Source organism: Pararge aegeria, chromosome 21 (genome assembly GCF_905163445.1).
Source record: "Pararge aegeria chromosome 21, ilParAegt1.1, whole genome shotgun sequence".
NCBI lineage: Eukaryota > Metazoa > Arthropoda > Insecta > Lepidoptera > Nymphalidae > Pararge > Pararge aegeria.
In genome coordinates, this window is record NC_053200.1 from 13,910,906 (window position 1) to 13,935,539 (window position 24,634).

Consider the following 24,634-nt stretch of genomic DNA (forward strand, 5'->3'; position numbering starts at 1 on the left):
TCCAAAGTGGAGTGGGTTTGGATGCTTCAATAAAAGTCGTGTACCGTTTTCGGTGTCTTAATTTTGTGGCTCTATGTAGTAATACAGTATGCGATTGAAAATTCATTAAACAAACCGATGACAATGCGGGTGTTTTTATAGATTATCTAACAAGTTGATATGCCTTATTAATTCCAGAGTGGAATTAAATCCGTTTAACTCAATTTTGATACAGTTTGAATGGCACTAATAAATGGTTGTTCGGCGCGGTGTTATGAAATTGGCAGTTGTCTAGCCCCGTGCCTCTGAGAGCATGCTATAACCACAGAGCAAAAACGGAACCGAGGCAAAGCTTCGTACAAGAGCGCTACGATAGGTACACTACCACAAGCTTGAGGCGCGTGTGTACGTGAGCACAGGCGCTACGTCGCGTACGGAGAGAAATCGGTTTATACCGGCTCGGCCTGTGCTCAAGCTCAGGGGCTGCAGTACACGTCGCGCGTCGTGTTTTCATTTAATTTAATGATAATAATTAAATAATTTAAATAGTGTTTAAATGTAATTTCATAATACCTAGTGTTTTGATATAAAAGTATAAATATGGTTTACTATACAGTGTGTATGAACAATAATAGAAATAAAAAAAACACGTCATTTTTTAGCTATCCCAAATGTAAAAATACCTTAATGTTTCAATAAATATTTCTTTTACATCTTGTATTTTCTCGTTATTGAAGTGAAAAGTTGTATGTATCACGCGATGGCAAAGTTTTTTGTTTCTTGTGGCTTGGAATGCCTCACTAGACTCAGGATTCTAATTTACCTAATTTACCTTTGCTCGAATCCTTCACTAACTCGGGATTAAAACAAACTATGCCATCTTGTTGAACAAATAACTATTGTTTATTAAATTGTATCCTCCTGTGCCAACCCTACCAAATAGGTATACATTTTTCTCGCTTCTTAGAAGCTTTGACTCCGTTCCGTTTCTCCTTTGTGCTATAACTCTCAAAAGTTCACTGTAGGTATAACTGTTTCCAAGTATAGTTGGTAAACATTATTAGAAACACATCGATGAAACAGCAGTGGTTGTAGAGACAAATCATGTTTGCGTAAGACTAGACTACTTTCACTTTCATACACGTTTGCAATAGTAATGCATCCAAAGTCCGTACTAATACATATTATTATTATAATGCGAAAGTATATTGGAATGGAAGCAGGCGTCATTTTACGGAAGATAGGCTTGATTTAGCTTGATTAATTTTTCATGTGACCACTCTATTAGGTACGCGTCGCGTAGCGTAGGTACTATGCGCGTGTCGGTCTTTTATCTTCAATAGGGATGTCATAAGTAAATATTTAATATTTTTTGAAATCGTTTGTGTGGAAAAATAAATATGCTAGGTTTGATTTAATATTTGTACAGGGTGATTTCTTATGAAATATACTTATGCATCGTTCAACCTCATTTCTTAGTTCGGTTATACGTTGCATAATTTTTTAACCTGTAAACTCCACACACACAAAAACACTGCTATTCATGAACAGCCTACAGATAATTTAGATCGAATATATTATTGTATAATCTAATATATATATAAAAAGCTTGGGTATAAATTCCTCTAACTTCATAGCTAAATATTAACTAGACTGTCAGATGGTGATAACAAAAAAAACTGGCTAAGTTTGTTGTAAGCTCTTTTTAGAACAGGGCGCGTTTGGAACCCTCCTAGCTTTAGTTTTAAGTTAACGAATGCAGTTATCACCATCACTAACATTTAGTGTAAAATGTTAAACGTATGAACGCTTCATAATGCCTCTGATAAGGTCTTCATGAAGGTCACCAAGAAATAGGAGATTGTCAGTGTGAAAAAAAATTGAAACGCTATTTTGTGGTGGCGGCCATCTTGAAATTTGTCATATTGACTACCTAGTATTCTACCAGTCAAGATCTTCTAATAGATAATGTAATTGAAGATGAAGGTTTATATGCAGTATATATAATATGACTAGCTGTTGCCCGCGACTTCGTCAGCGTTTGATTTTGTTTTTAAAGTATTCAGTATCGCTAAGCCTTAAATGTGTATAGTAGTATATATATATAACATGTGACTGTCAATTAATTTTAGACAAAAAATTTGCAACAAAATAAAATTGCGACTATAATTAAAGATCTAAACTACCCTATCTCTTAAGTTGGACCAGACTGCTCACGGAGTGCCAATTTAATTTAAAATCGGTTAAGTAGTTTAAGAGTCCATCGCGGACAAACATCGTGACAGGAGATTTATATATATTAAGATAGGAGGTAAAATCCAAGAAATTCTAAGCGTTGTAATTTTATGTGACAAATGTAAATAAAAAACCTGAACCCTAAGACACCTGAACCTGAACCTAAAAAAAAAAAAAAAACCTGAACCATATTGAGGGGATTGTGAATAAAGAAATTAAAACGCCATTTTGTGGTGGCAGCCATCTTGGATTTGAAATTGGTCTTAGTGACTAGTATCTACTAGTTAAGCTATTTCATTTGATATCCATATTGAGGAAGTTTTAAAAAATAACATAAACCGCCTTTTTGTGGTTGCGGCCATCTTGGACTTGGTCATAGTGGCAGCACCCTTATAGTGTAGATTTTCGATAATATCAAAGTTATTACCAATTAAAAATAATTTACAGGCGCATCCCAACCAAACATTCTTCCAGTAAAACCACCGTCGCTTGGTAAATAAAAATCTTGTGATGATAGCGACGTATAATTAATTTCAAGGATTCTACTAAACTAATTTAAATAAATGATTATCGGCATCCGTATATTTAGTTCTGAGAATTCGTTGAGTGATTCATTTTAAAATAACTCTAGAATTCATTTCGTATCTACCTAGCTGTATATAGTGACTTCGCACGGGTTAGTTTCTTGTTTTTTTAAATAACTCGGAATGCCATAGCCAAAGCCACTAACCAGACAAACTGGCATTTAACAAATTTTTGAGATAGACTGTATTTACGCACAATATGGTATATTTATCAATTAGTCAATACAGGTGTACAGGGTGTAGAGGGTACATTGCCCAAGATCTGTTTGGTGTGGAGTATAAGGATTGAAGAAATTATAAATTACATCATACAGATTCACCCGCTTTTCGCGGAGTATAGCAAATTAAGCTTAATTTTCATAAGGACACATGGTTCTTTTGTAGGATTTGTTCCTTGCATGCCCTGGGAGGTCTTGCTCTGTCTATGTGGTTTCCACTAACTATCAGTTGGATCCATCTGGTTGGTCCATCAATTATCACTATACAAAAAAAAACTGAAAAAACTTTTACAACAATACCTAAGCCTAAGGCTAATAGCTTAGGTAACAAAGGACTTCAATTCAGAGACCAAATGAAAACCGTGGCAGTCGCATTCCTCCTGTATCTGTTGACTGGGTTGATTGACTGCTCCTGTTCAACATTACACTAAGCAACGCAGCGGGTAGCGAGCAGGGCAGGGAGCTAATCTAACGCCATTCAGTGTGCAAGTACAATAAACGGGTTAGAGAGCCGTTTGATTCTAATTTATAATAGAATCCCAGAAAACATTTAAATGATACAACTTATTAAACTGGGAAATAAATTTTTAAAATAGTTAAATTTTTATTATTAAACGGTCTGCCTCTCTACTACCCCAATTGCTGCGCCCTAACAGGGTTTTCATAACAACGGCTCTTGATAATTGTGATTATAAACAATGTATGAGTAATTTAATGTGAAATGCAAATAGATTGAAATTGAAATCGAAATTGATAATATATCGTGTCAAAGCAATTAGCTCGGACCTGGTTGGATCAAAATTTTAAACAAAATCGTGTATTCCTTTGCCCGGTTTCCCGGTATATGGTATATACAGTGAGGGTACATCTTCGCATTGAAATCTTCACTACATAAAACTAACCAGCAAACTGTTTCAATGTCTGTCGTTCCCCAAGTGCCTCTCTTGCCTTGTTCAACACAGACACAACTGCATCCACCGCTTGATCCTCATATGACTATATTTCAGGAATGGCTTCCATAACGTTAATTATTTTTTTATGGTTTTCTATTTATTTGCTTTGTTTATTTTACGTCGGATTTGACAAAGTTACTGTCAAAGTTTGAGGACTGAGCAATTGAGTAATTACCCTATCGACTTTTGCGCAATCTGGCGTATATTGAGATTACACGCAGACGCAGGTAAGTTTGACCGTGGCTATAAAAATATATTTACTATAATAGATGCCAATTAAAATGAATTCACATAACAATACAACAACAATGATCATCATACAAATAAATTATAGTCAAAACATGTAAATCCCCTCGATTCGTCTAAAGAGTTTAATTTTCATCTGTATGACAGCGAGGATCCAGTCGGGTACCAACATCACGAAGCGCACATCGTGGTCAACGCGATGGCCTTCGATCCTGAACGTCATCTGAAAAATAAGCGTAGCATGTAGCTTTAACCGAAGTTTTGCGCGCACGCAATCGAGAGTCCTTTCCACATCTGAATCATCATAGTAAAATCCTTTGTTTGAACTGATTTAAATTTCAAAAACGTTCTGCCAAAAGCTCTTGCAGAAGAATTGTAGGTAAATTTGAGCTTTAATTCCATAAAAATAAGATCCATTTCACTTTAATGTTTAAGTAGTTTTGTTACTAGTAAACGACTTTTCGATTGCGAGCAAGCAAACCTTGTACCAAGCGTACAAGTTAATAGCCTGACTTGAGTAGATTAAATTTCAGAACTTTATAGTTTTATTATTTTTAATATTTGGATAACAACAAAATATGAATGTAACTCATTATATTATTAAGATCTTCATCTGAACTATATAAAAATATGATTTATTGATTTATGCAAACTAAAACGCGGCCTAGAATGCTATCATACCGTGAGGGCTCTACGCACGGACAGCGACAAATTTAACAATAAATTTAAAATCAATACAGTTTTCTTTTTGTGTATAACTTACCGATTAAATTTTTTTTTATTCCAATAAAGTTAGCCCTCGACTGCAATCTCACCTGGTGGTCAGTGATGATTCATTCCAAGAAGGTAGCAGACTAACCTGTTAGGAAGTATTGTAGGCATACTCGGTGCACTCGCACCACTAGCAGGCCGCCAAGGTAGCAACCTTGGCGGCCTGCTAAGCTTCTGGACTGTGCTAGTCTGACTGGAGTGATCCAGCGGGGAGCCGCATTAGCAGCTACGCGTTCAACGGACGGTTAAGGCCAACCAAGTACGGAGACAAGTCTAACTAACTAAACTAGCCACAATATTCATAGTTATGGTATCACCATGTTTATATACCATTATGTGCCACCACACAAGTGGTGGTAACATATATATTGCTCAATTATAACTGTACCTAAATTTATGTGGCTAAAATTCATTGAATCATTCACAACCTACCGTCGGCACTCCTCTGAACTCCGGTGGATCTATTTGCCTGTCTTCTACTCTGAAGAATACCGATGCCGTAGCCTGAGGTATTGGATATTCGGGCGTCGGCTGGCTGAAGACAGCCTAGAAATTAAAGAAAAAAGGGGCGGCGTGGTGGACTATGTTAGAGGAAACCCGTGCCCTGTAGTGGGTCGGTAATGGGTTGATATGATGATAAAAAAAAATCTAAACACTATGCCCATTGCTATTTTCCACGTTATTGTAGTGCATCTGAAATGTTCGCGAGGGCTCATATTTTGCCATCAGAAAAAAGCGAATACCATTCTTGATGAAAAGAACGTCGGTAAGCAGTAGCAGCATTCTGAAGGCATTAACAAATAGATACGACTCTCCAATTTACAAGCTATTACCTCCATGTAGGGCTGCGTGGAGGCAGAAATTCTAATTTGTAATTAAGTATTTTCTATATTTAATTTATATACATATATATATTTTGTATAAACGATAGGCCAGCGCTTGACGACAATCATGCCCGTTAGAAAATGATGAGGTCTAGGTTGGAACACGCTTGTCTAGAAGAAGCCTATTCACTCTAGCCTTGAAGATAACCAAATTATACTTGGCAGGAAACACAGTTGCCGGGAGGGCGTTCCACATCTTAGCGGTGCGTATCAGAAACGTGGATGAAAAACGTTTCGTGCGTGTTGATGGAATATCAACCACATAAGGATGCCACTGCTCACGGTGTCTCGCTGTAACGGGGAAGGAGGAACAAGATTGTGAAGTTACTAGCACACTAACCGAAGTATGTAGGTAAAAAACCGATAAACAGGCAACATTGCGCCAGTCTCCAGGACTATGTAGTTTCGCCTTTGTTACCGATTTGTCACCTATAATTCTCCTGGCGCGACGATCCACCGAATCTAAAGCTTCAAGCTGGTACTTGGCAGATATCTCATGTAAGTTATTTGATTTAGTTTTTGATTATTACTGGTTTTAATTATTCTGTTATATAACAGTGCAGATGGGTCAGAGTTACCAAATAAAAATTATTATTACCTCGAAATAATAGTACTGAGAGCATTCGTCTTTAGAACTGCCAATGTACTTTAGAAAGTACATTAAATCGTCCGTGAGATTCCATTTCTTCTCGATAGCGTTTCTTATCAGTTCTTCACTTGTGATCACTAAAGGGCATTTGAGGGTTGTTAGGGCCACCTTCGCTTTTGGAGAGAAGCCGTCGCGACTTGCTGAAAGGCAAATGTCATCATGTCATTTAATGAAAAGGTCGCTTAGAAGCACGCCACTTCATCACTTCATCTCTCGAAAAACAGAATAATGATTTAGTCAGGAGGATTTTACCAGGATTTACCAGGTTGCCTATCAAAATTTGGCCGCTAGTATTTTTGATTAAATAATTTTTAATTTGTTTTTTGGTAAAAATTTCGTTTACTTGTTAACGGTTGCCGTTGCGCACCTGGCCGTACCTCTTCGCAGTCAGGTGTAAACAGATTTCGATACACTTATACGTTCATAACGTTTATTTATTAATCATATACCAAAGCTGTTTTAATTCTATTTATTATCATATATAGTAGCTTATTAAATCCGCCCACAAATAAGGGTTGCTGGTTGTTAAAAATAGGAGTTACGGATATATAAGATACATTTTTAAATTTTCTATTTGCTTGAATGTTTAGTTAACATGTAACAGACGATTAAATACTTGAACAAAATGTAATAAAATTTTCAAACAGTAATTTTACATTAAATTTTATTTTTTAAGTCAAGCATCTGCTGAGTTTCTTACCGGCCTGTTCTCTTTAGAATCAGACTTCCGACCCGGTGGTAGATTCAAAACAAACAGATAGACTCGATGCTTCAAAAGGCCTAGTTAAAATAAGTGATTTTTTATATGATTTGATTTATTAATGTTCCACTGCGACCACCTTTTATCACAAGAGAGAGAAAGGGGTGCTCAGTATTACCACAATTAAATAAAAGTTTAACATGAAAGGGAGATCCCATACAATAAACGTGGTTTTTTCGTGTTTGTTCCACCTCCATAATGTTAAAACTATATCTTATATCTTTAAACGAGCAATTCTTGTATAGATATAATTGGAATCTCGGAATCTGCTCCGAAGATTTTCATGACATTTAGTATACAGGGGGTTTCGGGGGCGATAAATCGATCTAGCTAGGATTCATTTATAGAAAATGACATTTTATTTGTGTTTTCCGGTAATAACCGATTTGGTGCAACGAAATTGCACGGGTCAGCTAGTAGTTTTATACATTGCATCTTGTTGCCTAACCTTTCGTGAACACATCTAAAATCGCATTCTGCTAATTATTTACAAATTTTTAAATTTCTCAAATTCAAATTCAAATTCAAAAATGTTTTATTCATGTAGATCTTATCACAGTCAATTATATCAGAAGCGTTCATACATATAACATGTTACCACTAATGTAAGGTGATGGCTGCATTTGTTAACTTAAAACTAAAGCTAGAAGCGTTCAAAACGCACCCTGGGCTAACGAAGAGCCCACAACAAACGTCTATATCATATATGGCGGTCTTACAAAAATGGATGACCAATTTTTATTTTGTACGAACCCATGAAATCAATAAAATAACTAAGAGATATATAAATAAAAAACGTGAGGACTTTTTTTAAAGCAACAATAAAAACGGCAGGGTTGTATGTAACCCAAAACAACATTCTTTCACTCAGTCTAAGTATAAAAAAAAAAAAAGTGTAACCGGATCTTTCTATTGCTTTCTTTGTAGACGTTAACAAAAGTTTCATTTTTATTATATAAGTAAAACAATGAACCCCTACTTTTGTATCACTTTCAAACTGCTCTTAAAGTATTATTAAGTACGTATTTTTTTGCAAGAAATGGTGTAGCAAAATAAAATGTCGATGCAGTCTATAATCAATTCTAGAATACAGTTCTTATAACGTTCTTGAATAATGTCTACTGTATTCCCTCTAAACTGAAATTTGGTGTTATTCAAGAGTCCGATAAACAGATTCTATAAAAGCCGGGAAGGTAAATATTGATGTCTGCTCTGTCCATGAAAAAAAGAAGTTTGATTATCAAGCAATCATCAGCCAAAATAATGTCACTCTGCTTGGACTTACATTGCAAACATTATTACATTATTGTAGCGCCCCTTGTTGCCAATTGTCATTAAACATCTATATATATATATATATAGGCATTAAATAGGGGATAGAAATTTATATGAAAGTTTCTGATTTTTGAAGTAATTTACGTCCATATTTTTCTATTAGCAGCAAGACATTTTTTTTAAATCTTTGTAGTTAAAATTTACTAAATCAAAAATTGAACTTAACTTGAGCGAAGCAGCGGGCAAAAGCTAGTAAGAAATAAGAACATACCTACCCAGAAGTACCTAACCTTAGAAATAATGTAAATAAGAAAGCTTGAATGTAAGCCTGGACTTATCTGGTCTTACAACTTATCTGGACTGCCTTACTGGACATATATCGCTGTTAAGGTAGTCAAATATCGCTGTTTAAGGCATACTGCCATAACCTATACGCGGGAGGACTGTGGGAACTACACAAAGAAGGCAATGGACACTCTGACGCAGTACAAAAGCAGGGTAAGGATACGATTGGATTTGCCGCCGTTTTGTTCAGCGTCAGGTATGCTTGCTCATGAGCAAACTGACGATTTTTACGAAAAAGATGGGAGACGTTATCGGGAAAAAAATCCTTGACAATACCGCGTTCGGGTTCTAACAGTATCCTAAAACATGTTAGAGGGTAAAGAGAATTTATTGGTCAATGCAGATTTTAGTGTGGCGAAACGTGTAATTTAATTTTCTATTATTTTAGCTACTACCAGTAAATAAGTTGTATACCTACTAACCTTTGAAAACTAGTTGCTAAATTAAAAAAAAATAGAATGATTATGAAATAAACCCTACTTTTATTGTCGAAGTATGATTGGAAACATTGATTGATAATTGGTGGGAATATGATATTTCTGTGTTGGTTAAAGAAACTATCGTTAGGAAACTTCCATGTTTAAGAGTTCTTTATAATGTCCTCAAAGGTGTGTGAAGTCTAACAATTCGCTCTTGGCACCCTTATAATTTGGAGACAGGATACCCGTGCCTTGTACTAGGCCAGTCATGGTTTTATGATGAAAATAATATGTACTGCAAACCAGCAAACTGTTTCAGCGTCTGCCGCTCCCCGAGAGTCTCCCTTGCTCTATTGAGCACGGACACCACAGCGTCGACCGCCTGATCCTCGTACGACATAATGTATGGTATATTCATTATAAATTTCCAGTGAAAGTATTCGGTTTTTCTATTTTAACGGGTTTGTTATTTTATATTCAGTACCTACACAGATTTAATAGACACTGTCATGTCATTGTTAATGCCGAAGGAGGTTTTCCCCTTTTCCTAACAGTAAGTGCAAAAAGTTTCCATAAATTGGCCACTGGCCAACTAATGCTAGAAATGTTGGAAGTATTTGAACATACTCGTACTAAACACTACAGCTGAACACAGATTTTATAAATCAATCTATCTACCTACTACCTTTAAACGAGCAATTCTTGTATATAAATGAATAATAAATAAATATATTACGACAATACACACACCGCCATCTAGTCCCAAAGAAGGCGTAGCTTGTGTTATGGGTACTAAGATAGCTGATGAATATTTTTATAAATATAATACACATAAATACTTACAATACACATATAAACACCCAGACACTGAAAAACATTCATGTTCATCACACAAACATTTTCCAGTTGTGGGAATCGAAGACACGGCCTTGGACTCTGAAAGCAGGGTCGCTGCCCACTGCGCCAATCGGTCGTCAAATATATATGCATATATATATATATATATATATATATGTTGTATATATATATATATATATATATATGTTGTATATATATATATATATATATATACAACGTAAATGGAAATCGAAATAAAACTTGAGAGGCTTTAGAGCTGCATTATTTACTGTCTCTGAGACTTATCTGTGAAACGCATTAGCGTTTTTGAGCAAACCATCGCCGTAGTTTTACCGAAAAAAATCAGATACACCCCTAACCCCACATGCAAAAGTAAAATCAAGTGACCCTCCTGACCCTTTATTAGGTAAGTGTCGGTTTTTTATCTTCAATAGGTTTGTTATAAGTAAACACTTAAAATGTTTTAAATTAGCGTGTGTAGAAAAATAAATACGCTTTTTTTTTTTTTTTCATTTTTTAGTAAAGAGATCAATGAACTAACTATGAGACTCAAAAGTGTATAGAAAGCAATGGTCATACTTTGATTAAAAAATAGATTATATTAAAATAAAAAAAAGTCTTATGGTTCCTCTTCACAAAACGCCAATTTCGTATGTAAGGACCTAATATAAAGAGGCCATTCTTTTACAAATGAATTATCTTATCTTAGGTTGTACGTCTAGAGTTCGGAAGAGATTCTGTATCTATTGAGATAAATAATACTAGTTTTTATCAGTTTTAACAACTGATAAATTTACTTAGATTCTTAGTACCGACCTGGAGAGAGATTCTTTATCACAGTGACCTCAGCCATGAGTCATGGTGCTAAGAGTAAACAGTATCGCAACATTATAGTAACTATTTCATATGAATCACAATAAAGAATTTCCCTAAAGCGTGAATGAATGGTAAACATTTTTCATCAGTCGTTTTGTAAATGAATGGTGCCGAGTTCGAGATTTGAAGAAACATGGCTATCTCTAAAATAAATATGCTAGGAAGTGTGATTCAAATAAGGCCAATGATAACATTTGGTCCTATCACCAAATTAGCCGAGCAGGTAAGCTTGCTACAGGAAAGCTCGCTGCAGGTATGCTCGCTACAGGTAAGCCCGCTAGCTACCATCTCAGACTGGATAATCACTTGGCTTCGGTGACATCCCAGTCAAGGGCGAATTTGTAATTGATTAAAAAAAAAATTGTGTATTGTATATACACAATTTTCAATTTTTTAACCTTTCTTAAAAGTACACGGGCAACAATATTGAGTAGAAAAAAGAGTTATTATTTGCATAAATTACTTTGTTTGTGATTACCTACTTATAAATGAGATGATGATAAGACCGTGATAAGAAATTATCAGTGTTTGGTAAGTAATTGTGGCGTTTAGATCACTTAGTTTATTTTAACGATATAAATATTTTGTTTGCAAGAAAAACAAATTAATGAATTTTAATTCAATCCCGTGACAATGGTGCCTGGTTACTTTTCCGGGATACAAATTATCCTATATCCGTTTCCAAGATTAAAGTGAACATAGATTTTTTTTTAATTTAATAAATAAAAATACTACGAAAATAAACTCATCGCCATCTAGCACCAAAGTAAGCATATCTTGTGATATGTGTACAAAAATAACAGATGAATATTTTTATGAATGTAATATACATAAATACTTATAATATGCAGATAAACACCCAGACACCGAAAAACATTCATGTTAATAACACAAACATTTTCCAGTTGTGGGAATGGGCGTGTTTAAAATTTGTTCGGATTTTCATTCAATACTTAATATTTTCGAGTTTATTCGAATATAAATACAAAACGCCATATTCCAAACTGTACTATATAATTACACCATACAAATACTCGAGAGAAGCTCAGAGAAATCTTTATTACAGGCAGTGCGTTTCATACATGCACAAAATCACTGCCTACTTTTTTTATACCTATCATTCGGAGAGAAAGAGGATTTTTCATTTAATGCATCTTCGTTAAAGCCCACCAACCCAGCAGCGTTGTGGGTCTATACTCTTAAACCGTCTTGATGAGTGATAAGGCCTGAGGCCAGCAATGGGACGTTTATATAATTAAATCATCATATTAAAAATTAAATCATCGTATCAACCCATTACCGGCCCACTACAGGGTACGGGGCTCCTCCAACAATGAGAAGGGGTTAAGGCCGTAGTCCACCACGCTGGCTTAGTGCGGATCGGTGGACTCCACGCACATTTGTGAACATTACGGAGAACTCTCAAGCATGCAGGTTTCCTCACGATGTTTTCCTTCAACCTTGAAGCAAGGTACATTTTAACTGCTAAAACGCACATAACTTAGAAAAGTTACAGGTGAATGGCGGGATTCGAACTCACCGCCTCGAAAGTGAAGTCGAAGTCCTACCCACTGGGCTATCACCACGAAAAAAAAAAACAAATTCTATAAATATTAGCAGCAAATCCGCATTCATCTCTTGCTACTGTAAGATGATAATATAAAATACTCTCCTCACAAAAGGTTGTGTGACCTACAGCGTCACATACCGACACACAGAGTTGTTACGTTACCGTCACCAGGCTCACGTGCGTGACTCATAATAACGAAAGGCGAACGTCTGTGTACAAAGATTGAAATCCGCAGATATCACGCTGGCGTAATGTGTCTAACTTAAATTGAGTGAGCCCGATCTCTTGTGTAGTGAGACGAAGTATTATAAGTAGTGAGTTAGTACGCATTAGGAACGTGGTCCTATTTATTTATTTATTTTTACTCTTTATTTGTACACTACATGTTAAAAAAAACAGAAGACACAGATAGAAGCAGTATACAAAAGGTGGCCATATCGCTTAGTAGCCAGGTAAACCTAGGATGAGGAAAGCAAGAGGATAAAAGACTGTAGGTTGTGCATACTAAAAAAAAAATACGAATAACTACATACTAATTAATACTTGAACTAGATTACAGAAATAAAACATAATAAAAAGAAATATAATAATAATAATAACAATAATAAACTAATATATATTTTAACAAATCATAAATACATAAATAATAGTAAATATATAATATTACAAGTTGTCTGGTATAAACTATATAAAACTAAATAAAATCCTCGAAACCACCGCAGCGAGGCACAGTTCCTAAGATGCTGGCAGCATTGCCCCTTTGGATGGCCAAACTAATTCGTTGACCAAGGTAACTGCCCGCTCTAGGATCACCGGTAGACTCGATAACCCTTTTCCATAATTCTTTGAAAAGGGCTCGTGCCTCCGGACCCCACGGTCCAAAAGTCTCTACTCCAAAAGGCACAAAAATGAAGCTGCTATCCAGGTTTTCATATTTACGCCTCTTGACCTGCTCGGCACTGGAAGCAGGAATATTTAGTTGTCTTGTTCTGTTACATTATTATGAGAAGTATTGATTTTTGTGACACAACTCGTTCGGAGAAGTTCTACCGGAATGAGTATACTGCCGCCAAGCATTATTACTGTACTGCGGCCTGCGGTCAAAAGGGCATGCTTGCCGGTGTAACTGACTAACTCCTCAATTGCCATGGGCTCCTGGTCGGTCCGTAAATTATTAATAAATAAAAAAAGCGATTGATAATTTAGTGGTTAGGACTTCCTCCTCATTTTCGGGGTGACCGAGTTTGAGCCCCGTCTCGCAACTCTAAGTTTTGGAAGTTATGTGCGTTTTTAATTTAAGCAATGAAATACCAATCCGCACTTGCCAGCCAGCGTGGTGGACTGCGGCCTTCACCTCTCTCATTCTGAGAGGAAACCCGTCACTTTTTTTGGGCCGGTAACGGGTTTAGTGAAGATAATTGTAGTGGCAGTTCAAAAAAAAAATCTGCGCGTACTGTATGAGAGCACGAAAAGTTTGGCTCGGTAAAACCAGTTGCACCGCGATACTCAATATATGAGCTCTGAATATGCCACATCCAGTTGTTGCGTCGCACTCAGCGGCCTGCGCGCACGCATGTCTAAACTGTCAAGTCAGTCGATCTACAATATCACAAGTAGTAGCACTTAGATCTTAAATGTTACCACAATAGACCGGTTTTTGACTAAAATATCTCACAGTAATATTTGTATTCGCGTAATTCTTATGTTAATCACTTAAAAATCTTCATTGTTCGACAAAAAAATCGCAAATTTTCTCACCTAAAATCGGAAAATATTTACTTCTTAAACTAAAATTGTGTTATTTGAGTGAAAATTGATTGTTTGTGTTTGTGTTTTAAGTGCAATGGGTGCTTTGGACTGTGTTAGTAAAAGTAAAATAGCTCCGACGGTCAGTACAGAAGTTTTTACGGTTAATATGAGTTCGCAGTCGTCGTTAAATGAACCGGTATGTATGAATTAATTAATTTTATTATAAAGCGACTTCGTCCGTGCGTTATGGATTATCAAAAATCCCGAGAATTCTTTATTTTACCGGGATAAATGTATTCTATGGCTGTGTAGTCGTCTCCAGGATGCAAAATATATCTATGTAAAATTTCAAAAAGAAATGGTAGCAATATAAGGTAGTGGTGGTCATGCATAGATAACATTTATGTGTTAATACCGCGTGGAACTCTTCCCGGCATCTCTTCCGGGACAAATATTAACCTAGGTCCTTCTGCAGGATACAAGCTACATGTGTGCGAAATTTCGTCAAGATCGGTGTTACCGTTGAGCTGAATATAGCACACAAACATTCAGACACACTTTCAAATTTATATTGTTAGTATGGATTAGTTAATAGAATAGAATAGAATAAAATAGAAAAACTTTATTGCAACACAACACAATGGGAAAACACATGGGAAACCGTAGAAGTACATAGTGCAAAGCCGGCCTTATCACTAAAAGCGTTCTTTTAAAGGAAACCTGAGCGTGCGTATCCGATAAAAAGATGGAAAGTGGATGGTGCATAAACTATGTAACAAATAAGTAATAAAATAATAAAATAAACTTTCATGAACATGCATCCTATATTTACATAATAACTACAAAAAAACCGATATAAATATAAATATACTTGAATAGATTGATTAATGTATGAAACCTTTTTGTAAGGCATGCTTGGGAGACAAGGCGAGTTCTTGTCTTTAAGGAAAACCATTTAGAATGCATACAACGTAGGTTGACTTATTTTGACCGAACAATCATTGTTTTCAACAGTGAGTGATAAGAATCTACTTTTAAAGTTAGGGCGATGGAGACTGCTATGGTGGGAGTGTATCTACGCGATCTAGTCAAAAATAAATGAATGATCCCTAGAAGAATTAGAGTTATCGACATAGCCCAGCGAGTCGCGAAGCTGAAGTGGCAATAGGCGGGAGCTCGAAGCACCGATGAGCGTTGGGGGTCTTAAGGTGCTGGAATGGCGACCCCGAACCGGTAAAGGTCGCCCCCAACGAGGTGGACAGAAACATCAGGAGCTGGAAGTGGCTGGAAACAACCGGCCCGGGAGCTGGAATTTGGAACCCCTTACAAAAGTACTATGTCCAGCAATGATGTCAATCGGTGGAATTGATGATGATGATGACTGGGGCAACCTACTCTTATGGATAAGCTGTTATCCGTTCCGCTGTTCCAAAGAAAAGCCTTGCCTAACAGCCCGCAAGGCAGACGTTAGCATGAGCTTAATAACATTCTACAACTATGATTATTTCTGCATTGCTGCTTAGCGGCAGAAATAACTGAAGGCGTTTTTGGCTGTGTTATTACAAGCATATGAGGCTTAAACCCTACTCCTCAGGGTGATGGACACAGGGTGGCCCTTCGAAGTGTTACTTTTTTGTAGACGATGGTTTTCTACTCAGCATCATTGTGGCCATTTGCTTGGTTCGTCCCTTATTACCATAAAAAAAACAGAAGGGCAAGGCTTTGAACTGGTTTCGTATCTTTGACTAAAACTAATATAAGACTTCATTCTTGAACGTGTATGCAGGGTGAAAAAATAATCGGAAAGACCGCGCGCCACCCACTTTCCGCCGTGGACTGAGCATGAGCAGTCAATGAACCCAGTCAACGCTCATACAAGACTTTTTTTATTTGTAGATTTCGTCTTCTTAAATTACCCCTTACGAGTACGAGTGTAGTAAACAAATAAATAAAAAAAAGCAAGCGTAGCTTATGTTAAGGGTACTAAGATACCTGATGAATGTTAACGAATAATATGCATAAATACTTTTAATATACAGCTAAACACCCAAACACTGAAAACATCCATTTTCGTTACACAAACATTTTCCAGTTTTTTGGAATCGGTCCTTGGGCTCAGAAAGGGTGGTCACTGCCAACATGCGTTGTTCTCTAAATCGGTCTTCTAAAGTAAAGAAATAAAGTAAGGAAAGTAAAGTTAGTAGTAGTATAACTTCTTGTGACAGCTCGTCCGGAGAAATAAAATGCATATTTCTGCGCCAAGCAGCATTGTTGCAATGCTGTGTTGCTACAGACGCGACATGTACGCGTTGGTCTGGCGTTGCCTTTACAACGGTTCCTAACCTGTTTGACTTTCACAACACAAGAACACGATTCTTTTTAAAATAAACGTTATGCGTCATTACTTGTTTAAATATAACATGCGGGCTGATTAAACACAATAATCATTCACATTCCTAGGGTGCCTATCTACTACTATTAAATACTACTTTTTTTTAATATATCACTACAAGTTGGCCCTTGACTGCAATCTCACTCGATGCAGTCTAAGATGGTAGCAAGCTAATCTGGTACCGCCATACTCCCTATGGTAGTCATAACCCTAATAGGGCTCCACGCGACATCACACCGGAACGCTAAATCGCTTAGCGGCACGTCTTTGTTGGTAAGGTGGTAACTAGCCACGGCCAAAGCCTCCCACCAGGCCAGACCAGAGAAAATTCAGAAATTATAAATTCACAAATTGCCTCGCTGGGAATAGAACCCGGGGCCCCCTACTACGGGGAACTTTTTTTAAAACTCAAGACAAATTAGACCTCGGTTGATTGTAACCATACAGTTTTCCCTGACCTTTCTCAGAGAAATTTTCAGCCTACGTTTACTTACACGATTAAGTGAAAGTTAATTACGATTTATCTCGAATTGGAACAGCTCCATCATCTTCATTATCTTTGACAGCCGATTGGCGCAGTGGGCAGCGACCCTGCTTTTCGATCCAAGATTGATCCAAGATTTCCACAACTGGAAAATGGGATGTACGTAAATGTTTTTCAGAGTCTGGGTGTTTGTCTGTATATTATAAGTATTTATGTATATTATTCATAAATGTTCATAAGTCATCTTAGTACCCATATCACAAACTACGCTACTTTGGGGCTAGATGTCGTTGTGTGTATTGTTCAAGTATATTTATTTATTGATTTAATGTAGTGACATTACTGTTTCTCTCAATTGGAACTAGATGACGCTATTTCGACCATACAAATCGTGGTTAACTTTCACGTGATCGAATAAGTAAACGTAGGTAGAAAATCTCGCACTAGGCACCCAGAGAGAATTTCCAACTACGCGGGAAATGTTATAGCTCACAAGCATGTGCCCAAACAGTCACAATTGCACTCTCCATTCCCGCACACTCATAGTACGATGGGACGGAAGATCCCAAACGACCGCAAACCATAAACTGTATATCAGAAATTTGTCTCATCTGGTATTTATTTTATTTTTTCTTTAATTGGAAAACAGCAGTTGTTACTAAATACTTAGTTCATAAATTGGTTCACTAAAGCTAATAACAGGTTTACACTGATAAGTTCTATATAAAAAAGGGTACCGGGTAGAACCCAGCAAAAATGCAGCAAACTATACCTAAAGATTAAGTTTACTGTTTACCTAGTATGCAACAGTTCAAGCATCTATTTCTATGTTATAGTAAACAGCGCAAATTAAACCAAGTAATCTTTTATTACAATGGTCTCTAAAAAATCTTCTAGTAATCTTTTAATAATATTACTTTGACTTTTGAATGTATTTATTCCTTGGTTTTTAGTTGTAAAACTTTTTTTTTGATTTCTTTTTGCTTTTCTATTTTAAAGTAAATACATTTTTGTGATTATAATTCAGTGTTTCATAATACAAAAAGCATAGTTGCAAGTACAGAAACAAAATGTTAACGTTTTCCCTCAAAAATGGAAAACCCAAAAACCAGATTTATAGATAGTTGAGTGAATCACGATGAAAACAGCAATTTCAAAACCACTACTGTATTTAAATTAACCGCATGACGGTCTATCCGTCTGCGTTTAATATTTTACATATATTTACGTATTTTAATCACGTCAGGAGTTATAACTCCTTAGTTGTAACTACTACGTAGAAAAAAACCAACTGAAATCGTGACTCCAGTGTACTGGAGTCACGATTTCAGTTGGTTTTTTTCTGCTTGTCATTTTGAGTATTTTTTCCTTTTACTCAAAAATAATGGAAAAAAGAATTACCCGGCTAAATTTTTTATTGGCTCTTCTAGATCAGGGCGCATATGGAAACCTCGTAGCTTTAAATTTATGTTGGCGAACGAAGTTATCACCATCCCTTTACAATTATGTAAATATATATGTATAAACTCTTCATAAGTGCCTGTGATAGGCCTACATGAATAAAGAAATTTTGAAATGTCGTTTTTATAGCTCACTAGCGGTTGCCCGTAATTTCTTTCGCGTTTTTTTCTGTTCTTTGCACATCCCTTTAAAACATGGTCGAGACGTCCGCGAGTAAAGACGGAATCTCGGTAAGCGGAATTGCGGGCGCCTCCCACTTAGGCGAAGCGCCGTCCTCTGAAAAGTGGCATCGAAGAGAGTAAGGTCGAAAATCCATACTAACATTATAAATGCGAAAGTGTGTTTGTTTGTACATCAATAGCGCAGCAACAGAACATGGATTGATGTGAATATTTGCATATACATAGTTTATGGGCCGGATAGTGACATAGGCTACTTTAACTACTTTTTATCCAGGAAAAAAGCAAAGTTCCTTCGGGAAGATACGCTTACGCACACGCTCGTCTGCGGTAAAATAAATATCCATGCTCGCCATTTGGATGCCAATTCCACCGTGCACTTGCAAATTGTGCAACAAACTCCCATCTGATGTGTTCCGTCCAAACAACAATCTTGGGTTATTCAAGGGACGGATAAACAAGTTCCTTAAAAGCCGGCAACGCATCGGTGGATCCTCAACACGGCTAGTATAAGCAGGAGACAATTATCTCCGGGGAAAGGATACAAATTTATCTTCCCTCACAGCTCAGCTTATCAGCTCTCAGAGCACCGGCGAACAAGTGGAAATAAAATCCAAATAGTAAATGTGTATTCCTTAAATATATTTCAACGGGTACATACCACGATAATATTCTGGATTTGTCGCTATTTCGACCCAGTTGCATGGATCACCATTGCATGAGTCACGACGGGAATGCGTAGGCACGAGATGTCAAGTTGGATGTCACGGGCAGAATCTGACTACCCGCTTTCTGGTATATTTATCTGGTGTTATCGTGGCATGTACCCGTTGAACTACGAGTATATTTAAGAAATGTTGATTAACCACAAAAATCTTAGTTTAAAATCTTTAATACATGTGTAATAATAAACGGTGCAGAACTCATTTGTGGGACTGAGTATACGCTTTTATGATATGATTCCTAAGGTAATTTTGGACCTACCAATGCATAAGTTTAAAGAATGTGTTAAAACACATTTATTACAGCGAGGTTATTATACAATTGATGAATTTCTTAATGACAAGGTTGCTTGGAAGCATCCGGCTCCGCTTTCATCTCTCACAAGATAGAAAAATGAATTTTGAAATGTAAAATGTAAATTGTTAATGTTGGAAAAGAGCAACTGCTGAGTTTCTTGCCGGCTTCTTCTCGGTAGAATCTGCCTTTCGAATCGGTGGTAGAGTCACTACACACAGAAGTGCTTATTTTAGGCCTACTTGAAATAAATGAATTTTTAATTTTTAATTTTGAATTTTGAATTTTGGAGTAAACTTTTCCAATTCCATGTTCCCGTGCTTCCCGTGATCACTTAACATCAGGTTAAGTGATCAACGCCGCCCTTTGACCGCTAAGTATTAATATAAAAAAAAACTGGTAACTAGCCACGGCCAAAGCCTCCCACCAGGCAGACGAATGCGCACATCACTGTACATTAGCTATTATGGGCGCTGTGATTAGTTTCATGACATCAAATTATAGTCTTCCTCATCGTCGTATCCCTCTTTACAGAAGGCCGGAGTCGCTGTCTGTAATAATAATGACTTCATTTTAATAACATCCTCCAATCACAGAATTAAAAACCTACAGAAACCGTGTACACGACTCATATTAAAGCAACATAAACCACTCAACTTTAGAGTGTTTCTCGAGTGACTTTCTTCTTCTTCTTTTGATTTATGGCTTTTCGTAGTGCCAAAACAGCACAATGTACTTTGCCAGTGTCAAGTAGCTACGAAAAGGCACGAACTAGACTGTTCAGTAAACAAAAAAAAATGTCTATTTAATAACTTCGTCCTGCAATAGTAGTTGTTAGTGAAATGAACTAAGTACGCATGAATTTAACAAACATTTGAAGATGAAAAAAAATTAAATATTTAAATCCAAAATATAAAAATCACAGTTTTAATTTGTTAAGTTTAATAAATTTACATAGATATTTAACATACAAACTATACACCTGCCCGGGATTCCAATATAAATGTATCCCAGCTAGATCGATTTATCGCCCCCGACCCCCTGTATACTAAATTTCATGAAAATCGTTGTAGCCGATTCTGAGATTCCAATTATAATAAATAATTAATAAATAAAATATATATAATAATAAAATAAATAATTATAATAATAAAATATTTAATTTCTTATAAAAAAATATAAAATATAAGAAATAAAATATTTTAATTGCTTTAAACGCACATAACTAAGAAAAGTTATTTTTTAAACTCACATTGCCATTTAGCCCCAAAGTAAGCGTCACTTGCATTATGAGTAGGTACTAAGAGAAATGATAAATAATAGACATAAATACTTATAATATACAGATAAACACCCAGACACTGAAAAACATTCATATTCATCACACAAACAATGTTCGTATTAAACGTAAGCTTATAGAAAAGTCCTATTATAGTATAAAGGACTACGTAAACGATAAAAAAGCTTGGGTGTAAATTATTGCTCTAACCAGGTTGCTCTTCTAATAATTTAAAATGATATTGTGAGATGGTGATAACAAAAAAAAAAAACACCCGGCTAAGTTTGTTGTGGGCTTCTTCTTAGACCAGGACGCGTTAGGAACCCTCGTAGCTTTAGTTTTAAGTTTACGAATGTGGTTATCGCCATCATCTCACTACCGTGTGGTTCTTATGTACGCATCAAAAGTGCAACCTGTGGGGCCTACTTGAATAAAGATATTTTTGACTTTGATTTTGACTTTGAAACATTTTCCAGTTGTGGGAATCGAACCCACGGCCTTTGACTCAGAAAACAGGGTCACTGCCCACTGCGCCAATCAACCGTAAGAGGTGCGTGCTGGGATTCGAACTCGGCCACCCAAAAATGAAGTCTAAGTCATACCCGCTGGGCTCAGTGGCGTGTATGCAGGTGATATAAAATGAAGAAAATCTCCAGTACAAGTTTACAAGTACAAGGCATTATATGAGTTATAAAAAGCCTGCCCTTAAGTATTTATAACTCGTACTGGAGATTTTCTTCATTTTATATCATCTGCATTCTGCATACCCTGTGCCTGCCCTCTATGCACGCCACTGACTGGGCTATCACCGCTTCGATAAGTAAGTTACGCGATAGAAATCACAGTTCTGTCAGCCTTATGTCTCAAATCAAACGCAGCGTTGGTAGACCACCGAAGAGGTGGACAGATGACATCAAACCAACGGTACAAGACCGTGGTATTTGGAACTCCCTACAAAAACCTATGTCCAGCAGTGGACACCCACTGGTTGACTTGATGATGATGATGATGAAGAGTTCAAGGGAGAATAAAGAATTTTAGAATTTTTTAAATTCAGTTTTTTGACTAATTTACTTTTGCGATAGAAATCCGTTATGTACGTCACGAATCAATTCACGAACGTGTAGAACGTGTCAAGAAAGGAAACATAATATTTTCTTATCAACCTATTGTGGCAGGTTTATTGGAGGCGGGAGTTATTAATAAACACCAGTAGTATCACAGAGGTTGCGGTTAACGCGTTTGCGTCAAGGTTAACTGATCTATTTGGTATACCAGCCCTTACTGATATAGCCAATAGCCGATAAGTGTACTGCTGTACTAAAGGCACAGAGGAGAAACGGAACAGAGTCAAAGATTCTAAGAAGCGAGAAAAATTTATACCTATTTTGGTAGGGTTGGAACAGGAGGATAAAATTTTATAAACAAGTAGTTACTTGTTCAACAAGATGGCAATGTTTGTTTTTGTTTTGATTGCCTAGTTTAAAACCTAGTGAAGGATTCGAGCTAGAAGAATTAGGTTAATTAGAATCCCGAGTCTAGTGAGGCATTCCAAGGCACAAGAAACAAAAAACTTTGCTATCGCGTGATACATACAATTTTTCACTTCAATAGCGGGAAAATACAAGATGTAAAAGAAATATTTATTGAAACATTAAGTTATTTATACATACTACGTACATTTACGTACATTGTACGTACTTACTCATTTAATATTACCTATTAATTAAAATTTGGAGTTTTTTTATGCGTACATACAATACCATATTTACACTTTTACATTAAAACACTGAAGCAGATGGAAAAGGATGGAGGAGGCCTATGCTCAAAAATGGGCATTCCAATTGACGTAGAATACATAACATTAACATACAACGATTTTATAAATGACAAAGTAAAATAACAAAAATAATTATGATTAAATTTAAGATAGCAAATGATTGTAAAATTTTGACTAATATTACAATGAATAAAATTATGAAATAACTAAAAATTGTTATTGTTTTACAGTTGGAAATAAAGGCTTTTTTATTATTATTAAAACACTAGGTATTATAAAATTACATTCAAACACGGTGTGTGCGGCTGCTACCAGTGCCGAGCAGTCTAAGAGGCGTAAATATGAAAACCTGGATAGCAGCTTCATTTTTGTGCCTTTTGAAGTAGAGACTCTGGGACCGTGGGGTCCGGAGGCATAAGCTCTTTTCAAAGAATTATCGAAAAGGGTTATCGAGTCTACCGGTGATCCTAGAGCGGGCAGTTACCTTGGCCAACGATTTAGTTTCGCCATCCAAAGGGGTAATGCTGCCAGCGTCTTAGGAACTGTGCCTCGCTGCGGTGGTTTCGAAGACGTTTTAGATTTTATTTAGTTTTAAATAGTTTATTGTAGGTTATATTTATAAAACATTTATAATATTATCATTATCATTAAATTAATGAAAACACGACGCGCGACGTGTACTGAAGCCCCTGAGTTTTAGCACAGGCCGAGCCGGTATAAACCGATCTCTCTCCGTACGCGACGTAGAGCCTGTGCTCAAGCACACACGCGCCTCAAGCTTGTAGTATTAAATAAATAAATATACTACGACAATACACACATCGCCATCTAGCCCCAAAGTAAGCATACCTTGTGTTATGGGTACTTAAATAGCTGATAGATATCTTTATGAATATAATACACGTAAATACTTATAATATACTAACACCCAGACACTGAAAAACACTCATGTTCATCACACAAACATTTTCCAGTTGTGGGAATAGAACGGCCTTGGACTTAGTAAGCAGGGTCTCTGCCCACGGCCAGTAGTGTACCTATCGTAGCGCGCATGTATGAAGCTTTGCCTCTGTTGTGTTTCTCCTCTGTGCTAAACGCCTCTGCAAACGAAAGGTTTTGCCCTTAATCACCACGCTGGGACGAGTTAGTGATCGTAGTAGATGGTAATTGTAGCACAGTACCTTGTACGACAATGTGGGAAGAGGAGAGTTGGTGACAATATTCTCACCACATGGCACTAACTAATATCAATCTTTTCGATGACCTCACTGGTGCAGTGGTGAGCGCTGCTGTATTTAAAGTGTCAGAGTTTGATTCTCGGTGAGGAATGTTTGGGAATTATTAATTTCTGAATTTTCTCTTTACTAAACTTGCATAAACGTCACTTGCTTTCTGTATACTAGACGTACTGAACTGTAGTACTTCTCTTATACTTCTGTATAAGAGAAGTACTAAACTTGCATAAACGACACTTGCTTAAGTATACTAGAAGTACTAAACTTACCTAAAAGACACTTGCGACCTGTATACGAGACGTACTAAACTTGCATAAAATACACGTGCTTCCTGTATAAGAGAAGTACTAAACTTGCATAAACGACACTTGCTTACAGTATACTAGAAGTACTAAACTTGCATAAACGACACTTGCTTTCAGTATACTAGAAGTAC

General features: G+C 36.5%; 2 protein-coding genes across 2 annotated transcripts in view; one reads left to right on the forward strand and one right to left on the reverse strand.

The window, feature by feature from the left end:
- Positions 1 to 4,153: 4,153 nt before the first annotated feature.
- LOC120633342 lies at positions 4,154 to 9,799 on the reverse strand. Its single transcript, XM_039903534.1, has 4 exons — positions 9,622 to 9,799; positions 6,469 to 6,659; positions 5,419 to 5,532; positions 4,154 to 4,438 (listed from the first exon to the last, which is right to left on the reverse strand). Exons 1-4 carry the CDS (start codon positions 9,734 to 9,736, stop codon positions 4,304 to 4,306), a joined length of 555 nt encoding a protein of 184 aa, XP_039759468.1. The 5' UTR covers positions 9,737 to 9,799; the 3' UTR covers positions 4,154 to 4,303.
- A 4,377-nt stretch (positions 9,800 to 14,176) lies between these two features.
- LOC120633369 (phospholipid phosphatase 2-like) overlaps positions 14,177 to 24,634 on the forward strand; it is a 42,421-nt gene continuing 31,963 nt past the window's right edge. Inside the window, exon 1 of the mRNA XM_039903570.1 lies at positions 14,177 to 14,567. Coding sequence (XP_039759504.1) covers positions 14,466 to 14,567 — 102 coding nt within the window. The 5' untranslated portion in view covers positions 14,177 to 14,465. The remainder of the gene's footprint in view (positions 14,568 to 24,634) is intronic.